General features: G+C 47.0%; 1 protein-coding gene across 1 annotated transcript in view; it reads right to left on the bottom strand.

The window, feature by feature from the left end:
• Phf20 (PHD finger protein 20) overlaps window positions 1-10,106 on the bottom strand; it is a 103,790-nt gene that overhangs the window by 8,537 nt on the left and 85,147 nt on the right. The window contains exons 11-15 of the mRNA XM_021155008.2: window positions 7,115-7,213; window positions 6,110-6,274; window positions 5,409-5,587; window positions 2,693-2,792; window positions 702-897 (exon numbers count right to left, since the gene is read on the bottom strand). Coding sequence (XP_021010667.1) covers window positions 702-897; window positions 2,693-2,792; window positions 5,409-5,587; window positions 6,110-6,274; window positions 7,115-7,213 — 739 coding nt within the window. The remainder of the gene's footprint in view (window positions 1-701; window positions 898-2,692; window positions 2,793-5,408; window positions 5,588-6,109; window positions 6,275-7,114; window positions 7,214-10,106) is intronic.

Raw genomic sequence — 10,106 nt, 5'->3', positions numbered from 1 at the left:
GCCTGCCTCTGCCTCCCGAGTGCAAGGCGTGCGCCACCACGCCCGGCTATTTTACCACAATTTAAAAAGCCCTCACTATAAATGTAAAAAAAAAAAAAAAAACAACAAACCTCAATGTAAAACAAGTAACTGTACACCCAAAGGTAACACAACGCAAGCTGTGAGTGAGTACATTATGCCATAGTGGCCAACATCTATAATTCCATTTCTCAAGGGAAGGCTAAGACATGGTGGAAGGACAGAACCACCTCCTGCAAACTGACCTCTGACCTCTGACCTTGTGCCATTTGTGTACACACACACCCACAACCACACCCATACACATACATTCCTGTACAGGAAAACAAGAGAAACCAAGTGCACACATCATGTCCTAGTTTGCAGGCTCAGTTGCCTGAATACATGCACTTATCAAATTCAATGAGGCCTTAAAATAAGTGAACCTAATTACATGCAAAGTATTCCTCAATAAAGTCAATTGCTTTACAAAGAAACGGTTATTACATAACTGACTTTTGGGGGAGTTGGGTGAGGGAGGGTACTGGTAATCCAACTCAGTGCCACACATGCTAGGAAGCCACATGCTCAGCATAGTAACAGATTTTGTGGTACAGGTCTTTGTGGCTTTCCCTTTTTCCCCAAACCTGACTGAACCGAGAGCCTGAGTAAGCTCCTGCCCAGAGCTGCAGGCGCACACTTACTGCAGAATGCTCATCTTGAGCTGCAGGCCGTGTAGCACTTGGATCACTCTCTGCACGTCCCCGAGCAGCTGGTGAGTGGCCACGATCTTCCTGGCATTCTGGTGGGAGTAGTTCTGTTCCAGAAACGCCAGGCCATGCATGTGTCCCCGGCTCAGCCACTCCTTATCATACCAGTACTTGAAGCCAGGCCTCTGACCTAAAGAGACAACATTGCAACAGTCAAGCACGCCTGAGGAACCCAGGCTGTCCTGTCCCCTCAGCGGTCCTATCACCCTGAGTTTCCAAAACTGTGCTCTGATGGCTGTGCTCATTCTCTTCTCTACTCGGTGCTGGAGACAAAGCTGAAATAAGGCATGGTCCCTCCTACCCGCAGCAGGGGCTCGAGCACGGACTCTGATTCTGAGCAGTAGTCTTCCCCCTTTCAGCTATCTCCCTCCCTTCCCATCTTTTCTGCCCCTCCCCTCCTTTCTCTAGACAAGGCCTCACATGGCTCAGACAACCCTTAAAGTAACCATGTAGCTTAAACTGGCTTTGAACCTGTCCCTCCTGCTTCTGTTTGGAGAGTTCTGGGATACAGATGTTCACCACCATGGCCGGCTGAATTACCTCTTCAGATTTAAGTCATTTCCTTCCCTCCTCCACTCACAATCTTCCACAGCTTCTGACTGCTCACAGAAAGAAACCCCAAATCCCTATCTATCTATCTCTTAAGGCTGACAGAATCCTTCTCTTTCCTCTTCTCCTCACTCCACCCTTATCATGGTTTGTCTCAGTTTTAGAAACACACACACAAAACTTTCTTCCTTGGCCTGACCTCTTTCCTCCAGAGCTCCTATCTGACGCAGCATCCCCTGGGCCTCTCCAGGACAGGTGTTCCCCATCTCCTCAGGCAGGCCTTTGGCCACCAGCCAGCATCAGAGAGCCCCTGGCTCCCCCTCTCTGTTTTCCCTCCTAGCTTCACTTGTACGCCTGTCTTGGGTTTATTTAACTTGTTTCAACTTCAGTTTTTTGTCCCCAGTCTCATTAAAAGACAGAAAAAAAGGATCCGTCATTGATGGCTGCAGTACCAGAGCCTGGGACGCGTCTCAAATGGCCTGAGTGTGAACAGAAGACTCCAGGTCCCAACTAGACAGGTGACAGGCCCCAGACCTTAACTAGACAGGTGACAGCCTTCCCTTCTCTGGACCCATCTCTGCTTCCCATCGTAACAGATGACCTAGATGGCTCCTGGGTCCGGCTCATCACGAGTCTCCTTAGAAAGGACAGAAAACTAAGCTCAGGGACTAGGCAGCACTTCCTGTTCCAAAACCTCAGGAGACAGCACCTTCCAACCTGACTCATTCACTCTTCAGTCACTAAGAAACCTTGAAACAGGCTGGGCATGGTGGAAGGGACAGCCAAGAGCCACTACCCATTAACCAATGACCCCCACTAAGGAGCCGAGCAAGACCCCGCTTAGAGTACTCCAGAGCAGGCAAGGCTCATCCCCTCCAGGGGCAGTGACACAATGGGGGCTGGGATGTGTGTGTGTGTGTCCGAGCAAATGTGCCCTCCGACATCCCTGAAATGGCACCAACAGAGAGAGCCACACGCCCATCCTCAGAGCTCTTGAGGAAGAAAGTGTCTCACTGCCAAAACTGGAACAAAACATCAGCAAGGCCCTGAGCAAGACCAACAGAATAATTCATGGAGCATTCAACACTGGATAGTTTTATCAGACCTATGGAACTCTGTGCTTCTTGTTAACAATGTCATGTGTGTTTCCCACTACATTTCAGATCAGGCCTTCTGCTAGGTAAGCATCTTCAGACACATCCCTTACTGCTCCGTTCAGAAGGACTGGCCACCAGGCGGGCTTGCAACAAAGGTGATCAGAGTCACCTAGCCATCAGCAAAGATTCATCAAGAGCACAGACATGGTGTCTTGAAAGTTGCTGTGCTAAGGAAGCGGTTACACGCTGCTCACATCCCAACTCCAGCAGTCTCTCTACCTGGAGGGTCTTGGCAAACATAGCAGGTGTATTTCTCAGGCACATTTTCTTCCAGTAAGCCCATGCAGACCCCGTGCTGCCAGCACTGGCACTCTTCACACTGTGAAAATTAAAGAAGCAACACAAGTCAGAATGCAGGAGGCACCTGAAGCAGGGCCCACAGGGCTGAGAGGAGATAGGGGAGTGTTCCCTTCTGACCTCTACCCAACAAATCTGTAGCCATACAATGACCCAGCTAGGTCACCACTGACCACATGGAGGTTACACATAGTGAACAAATTAAGGTAAGAGTCCTTAGTTCTTTAGTGCCAAGAGCCATTTCAGAAGTGCCCATGTGGCCGGGCGTGGTGGCGCACGCCTTTAATCCCAGCACTCGGGAGGCAGAGGCAGGCGGATTTCTGAGGCCAGCCTGGGCTACAGAGTGAGTTCCAGGACAGCCATGNAAAAAAAAAAAAAAAAAAGAAGTGCCCATGTGAGGCGATCACCTCTGTACAGACTACAGCACACACAGAGAATTTACTGTAAGGTGTGGCAGAATATGCCTGGAATCCCAGCACGTGAAAGGTAGAGACACGAAGATAAGCTTAGCCAGACTCAGTTACACTGTGAGACCAAAGCCAGCCTGTCTTTGGATACTTTAGAACCTGTCTCAAAAACAAAACACAAAGCAAAAATATAGATCAATTGAATACTACTAACTTCGGATTGGCTGCTGCCACTCCAGCCTCTCAGCTTCTACTTCCCCGTAACTTTGTGAGGTTAAGGAAACCTGTTCCCACTCCTAAAATACATTACCTGTGTTATTTTGCACAATTCCAGATCACAACCCTAGGCCTCAGTTCCCCAAGTACAGATGGGTTACTGCTCCTGCCCACACCATGGGCTGTCTATTAGGAATCTAGGGTCACATGTACACACCCCCACTGTGAACTCAGCACAAAGCTTCACGTTAACTTTCTATTATTAACAGACTATCTACGTCCCTTTGGCATCCTAGAGCAATCATGTGCTATCTCTTTGCATTTCCTCTTAAAACTTGCTGAAGGTTGCACAGGTGACCAATGGCACATGAGACAACATGAACTTAGCCAAGTGCCAAGACTCCTTCCTGCAAAGCCTACGCTCAACTGCCTTCCCTGGTATTGGGAGCACTGCCAGGAATCTGGGGCCAGGAAGACACCAACTTTACTTGGGCTTATAAAATATTGTGGCCCCAACAAATAAGGAAGTTGGTAGCTCAGAAAGTAAGCAGAACTCTAAAATGGTTGTCAGAAAATATATGCAAAGAAGAAAGATGAGAGGGAGGGGGCTGGCCCTGCTAGAGATTTTTAAATATTACAAAGGCATAATCTCACAGAAGTGTGTTCTTCTGTCTTTGCTTCACTGAAAAAAGAGAGAACCCAGGAAGAGACACAAATGTACATAGAAAGGCAGTAAATGAAGCAGTATCCAAAAAGGGAGGACACTGCCAGGAAACTAAAGCCACAGCCCTCACTCCACACCAAAATAAACTGCAGGAGGAGAAACCATGCATACAGTGCTTTAAAAAAACCTCTGAAGTCCTAGAAGCAACTCCAAGGTCTACACCTAGGAAACAAAGCCGGCATGGCAGCACGTGACTGTAACCTCAGCACTTAGGAACAAAAACAGAAAACACAGCAGGTTTGAGACCAAGTGGGACCAACAAGTGGGACCAAATGAGACTGGTTATTTCACTAGCTTGAAGCTAGAATCACCTGTGGAGAGGCTCTCACTAAGGGACTGTCTAGATCAAGGTAGTTTCTGGTCTGTTTATTCAGGATTATTTTGGATAGGGTGAGTGGAAGACTTTTTCCTTTGTGGTGGCACCATTTCCTAGGCAGGGAATAAGCCAAGCACAGCATGCAGGGATGAGTTAGCTCCACTCTTCTTCCTGACACTGAGGCAGTGTGAGGAGTTGGCTTCAGGCCACTCTGTGTCCTATGCACCCATCTAGAATTGTGGGCCACAGTAACTTCTCCCTTAAGTTGCTTTTGTGAGGATATTTTATCATAGCAACAGAGTAACTAAGTAACTAAGAGATTCTGCCCCCTCTCCAAAACCATCAACAAAAGGACAAAAGACATAAATGCAACTATGTACTATTAAATCAAGTCAACTTCAAATTTTGATGTCACATATATAGAACAAGAAAAGAAAAAAGCAAAAAAAAAAAAAAAAAAAAAGCCTAATAGCTATAGCCTATGCAAAGATGCACGGCTGGCTGCTAATCCTTTTCTTGGGAACACCTGCTGCCAGCACAGACACATGCTTGCATGTGCACACACACCATGTTGTAACAGAGGTAGACAGATTATAAAACCTGACTCCATTTCTTCCTTCAGGCTACCAGGGAACTGTATCTCAAAGAGAAGATGAGCCCATAAACAAGACTGAATTGCCACTCCACAGCCTGAGTCCCTGTTGTCCAACTGCTCCCCCGTGAGACCACAGGCTAGGCCTCACCATGAGACCACAGGTTAGGCCTTCCCCTTTGGCCCCAATGATTTCTCATTCTATTAATGGGTATTTACAGTAGCCTATAATTCTCAGAAATGGGAACCCAAAAGCAAGCTCAGTCTACCATTGTTAGTACTGCACACACAGGGCTGTTCACACAGCTCACTCGCTGCTGACATCACATTCTCTCTTAGGATCAGTCTGTCTTCCTCTAACCTGTGTTCTGGAAACTACTTGCCTGAATCATGAAGTCATTTTCCTCCTGCACTTCACAGATGCAGCGGACCACCTCAAAATCATAGCGGTCGTCGCCCTCAAGCTCCTCATCTGGGTTGGTGGTCACATCAACATCTTGACCATATTCCTCATCACTCCAAAGAAAGCTCTCGGAAGAGGACTCACTCAAATTATCCTCCTCTGGAAGCAAAGGGAAGCCAACGGTCAGTGCGCTAAACTCGCTGATAACACTGTGCACTCCACACTGTTTCTTCCCCACTCCTCCAGGGACTTCCACAGGCCTGGAAACTGGACTCCGTTTTCAGCTCTATTCATAGTGGAACAGCTCAAATGATGCCTACTGCCTGACCAGGGCTCAACTAATGTCTCCACTTCACTGAGGAAACAAGAAGGGGCTCCCAGTATCACTGGGCTCATTGTCAGAAGAGCGTTGTCTTGTGGCCCACATACAACATTGCCCCAAGGACTCTAAAATGCTCCCTAGTTATCCTCAGTCCACCAGGACCTACCTGGCTTATAGCCACTTTTGTCCACAGCCACCTTCAAATTTCTGCACACAATAGAGAGAGAGGCAGAGCCAACTGCAGGGATAAGGCTAGACCTTCTCACTGACAACTTCCAATCATTGAGTACACTCAACCACACCCATGATCATATAGCATATACTTTCTAACAGCCCATCATGTGAGAATGAGCTCTTACCACAGGTTTTCAATTTCCCTTTGTGGTTTCCATTATCTGAACCATGGAGCTGCGGGCTCATATGGACCCCAGGCTTGTGTGAGGACCCACACCTGGTGACAGCAAATGTTTTGGGTGGAGAAGGTTCCTGGGAAGTATCACTGATGTCCTCACTGCAGGGACATTCTACAAGAATAGCATCAGACACAAATGAGCAACTCAGGCATCCCAGAAGCAACCCCATCCAATAACAGCCTTTAAGCTCAAAGGTGCAGCACACCATAGAGAGGGGTGAAGGGCAGTCACCTTTGAGAACACTTCCTCCCCACCCCCCCCTTTCCTTTTCTGGTAAAATGAATTTCATAAGCCAGAAGGGACTCGGATAATAAAACATGGCTTCTATTTAGCTCCCAAGGTCACAGCAGAGATTTTCTTAAAAGCTTTGTTTTCAACAACTGCAGGTTTTCTTGAGAGTTGACTAACAGTTATGCAAGTAAACCTCAAAGATCATCCATGCAAGTACCTCAGTGCTTCGGATGCTTAAGCTCAAGGACTGAGAATCTGAGAGCAATCTGAGACAGTAAGAAAGACCATGCCTCACAAAACATAAGGGGTTGGGGGTTACCTAAACAACACACCTATATCCTTCCCTGTGACAGGACACACTGGCCAATGCTACAAGTGGGAGGCATTTATAAAGGTCAGTCAAACTTTCTGAGGCTTGGTCAAGGGGCCAGCAAGATGGTTCAGTGGGGAAATAGACTTGCCATATAAGAAACCCACAGTGGGAGAATTTGTTCCTGAAAGTTGTCCTCACCTCTCCACATGCACTGTACATGTGGACACCTTCATTTACACACATCATAATGTACATGCAATAGTAGTAAGTAACTAACTCTGTAAGAGTTGGTTGTATGTTCAACCTCAACCCACACCCTCTTCCAGGACCCATGCTAGGCGGAGCCCACAGCCCTACAAAAGGCCTCCTGGTCTTTCCTAAGTGGGGAAGCCCTCCATGGAAAATACCAGGCTTGGTTTTCTTTTTCTTTTTCTTTTTCTTCTTTGGCTTCACTCTCACAAGTTCTTTGAATTTCTTCTCTTTAGTCTTTTCCTTCTCTTTTGCAGCTAAAAGTAAGCACATGTTCAAGAGTTGTTATTTAGTATTTTGTCTTCAGTTCTAGGATCTTATTCTTCTCTTAGTTATCTTAGTATGCCTAGGCAAAAAACCAACACACAATCCTGGACCTGCTCCTGCCCAGGAGAGCCCCTTCCTGCCCCTGGGGGAGACAAGACCACTCCACCACTCCAGGCCTTTTTGGTCTGGGCTGCTGCCTGGGACAGTGACTGAGTCTGGATGGAGTGTGCAGTGCTCACTGTCTGCCTACAGCTGCCTTCCTGCTTCAGCTGTCAAGCTGAGTAGTGACCACAGTGACTTAGGGTCTTCAAAGCTGATATTATTATCTGGTCTTTTATAAAAAAGTTTGCCAATGACACTAAGGAAGCAGAAGCAGGCAGATCTCTGTGAGTTCAAAGCCAGACAGTTCCAGGACAGCCAGAGTTATATAGCTAGACTACTTTGTGAAACTTTGTCAGGAAAAAAAAAGTGTATGTGTACATATACGCGTGTATACCTATAATATTGGGATGACCTATACCCATATATTGTGTTAAATGGCTATGTAAGTACGGCCCTGTATTTTATTTTCTTTTTCCTTCTCCTCCTCCTCTTCTTCCTCTTCTTTTTAGATTTATTTTATTTATATAAGTACACTGCAGCTGTCTTCAGACACACCAGAAGAGGGCATTGAATCCCATTACAGATGGTTGTGAGCCACCATGTGGTTGCTGGGAATTGGACTCGGGACCTCTGGAAGAGCAGTCAATGTTCTTAAATCTCTCCAGCCCACCACCCGTGTATTATCAATTATTAACTACTGAGCAGGCAGCACTTTGTGGATATTTGGTATTGTCATTTCTATGGACCATTAACTTGCATCCTATATATAAATGTTAGCCACTTCCTCACCAGCCCAAAAAGAGAATTCTCTGAGAAGACAGTGTGAAAAAGCCAGCTGCCTGGGACGAGGTCACTCAAGGAAGGTCACAGTGCCCTCAATCTGGCCAACAAGCAACACAACAATATGGACTGGGCCTTATCCTGCTGCTCATCGCCGCTCAGAATGAGTAAGCGAGTGAGCGTGGACCCTCTCTCACTATGCTAACAGCATCTTTGTAGGAGAAAGGAATGGGGCTTTCTGTAGAATAAAAAGTCTGGGGCAGAACTACAGACCAAGCAGACAGGAGACACAGAGCCATAGATGAAGGAATAGGGAGGGGATGGAGCAGCGAGAGCCACGTGGAGGGAGGCAATGGCAGGCAGGCTGGGTTAAGTCAGAAGCTAGCTGAGAGACTGCCTCAGCAAAAAGGCCAACAGCCTAAAGCTACATAGATGGCGATGCGTCTTTATTATTAAACCGTAAGTGGGACTCCAATTGCAATCTATCTTCTAGAAGTCTTGGGACATGAGCTCTGTAACACTGGTCCCCACATGGGAAGTATAATGTGACCCCAATCTTCTCCCCAAGTAGTGCAGCACAGACTTCTCACTTCAACTTATCCTTGCTGCATAAAAATACAGTGCCACCAAAGTCTCTACTCTTCCACTACTGGGCAACATCTAGCAGGAGGTCTAGCCTGTGGTGCTTAGCCATGGGCAGCACAGGACAGCTATGAATGAGGCCCAACAGATTTGTAGACAGTGGAGACATGTTACAGTGTCACAGAGTTGGACACCGTTGAATTCAGAGGTGTTTGCCATGCTCTCTCCACTTGTGTTATAATGACATACCTCTCAGTCCCTCATCCCTGAAGCTGACATTTTTTCTGCGGTGCTGAGGCCTGGACACAGGCTTTGTGTGTGCTCTGTGTGTTCTCTGCCGCTGAGTTATTCCCCTGCCGTTCATTTTTTCCCCTAAAGACAGCGTTTCTTTGTGTAGATCTGGCTGTCCCAGAATTCACTCTATTCAACAGGCCGGTCTCGAACTCAGCTATCCACCTGTCCTCTGCCTCCTGAGGGCTGAACTAAAGGTGTGCACCACCATGCCTGGCTGAAATGTTTATTTTCACATTCCCATGTGCAGTGTGATGGTATCTGGAAAAGGAACTTCTGAAAAGCATCCAAAATCATAAGGGTAGCAACTTCCTGATAGGATTGGGGTCCTTCTAAGTAGGACCCAAAGATACGTGTGAGGATGTAGGGACAAGATCCTTCACTAGAACCACACTAGTGACACCTTAACTGAATCTAGATCCCCAGCATCTAGAATTGTGGGAGAGAAATGCTTGCACATGTGTGGAAGTATCCCATTCTCTCCACTGCAGTCCCCACGACTGAACTCCTGCCACTGACTTTGCAGAGAGTGCCTTTACACACGGAGCCATATCCCAGGCTCCCATGCAGAGGTTTAACCTAGAAAAAGCATCAGGGAAGGGAGGGGAAAGCCACTGTGCTTACTGCCTACTGCCAGTCTCAACTGCACCACCTTCTTATCCTGGGGAAGCATGGCTTTAGACTGAATGAACCTGTGGGCACCACAGCCTGGTTATTTTCTGCAGCCATCAGCATTGTTTACTGTGTACCAGACAGACTGTGTGCTGGCAGGGACACACTTGTCTGTCTGTCTGTCTGTCTTTTTTTTTTTTTTAAAAAGATTTATTTATTTATTATATGTAAGTACACTGTAGCTGTCTTCAGACACTCCAGAAGAGGGCGCCAGATCTTGTTACGGATGGTTGTGAGCCACCATGTGGTTGCTGGGATTAGAACTCTGGACCTTCGGAAGAGCAGTCGGGTGCTCTTACCCACTGAGCCATCTCACCAGCCCCCTTTTTTTTTTTTTTTTTTTTTTTTTTTGAGTTTTTAAGACAAGGTTTCTCTGTGTACCCCTAGCTGTCCTAAACTAGCTCTGTAGCTCTGTAGACCAGGCTGGCTTCAAACTCACAGAGATCTGCCAGCCTC

The sequence above is a fragment of the Mus caroli genome, chromosome 2 (genome assembly GCF_900094665.2).
Source record: "Mus caroli chromosome 2, CAROLI_EIJ_v1.1, whole genome shotgun sequence".
Taxonomy (NCBI): domain Eukaryota; kingdom Metazoa; phylum Chordata; class Mammalia; order Rodentia; family Muridae; genus Mus; species Mus caroli.
Note: the sequence above shows the minus strand (reverse complement) of the source record. Positions and strands in the feature narration are given on the sequence as shown.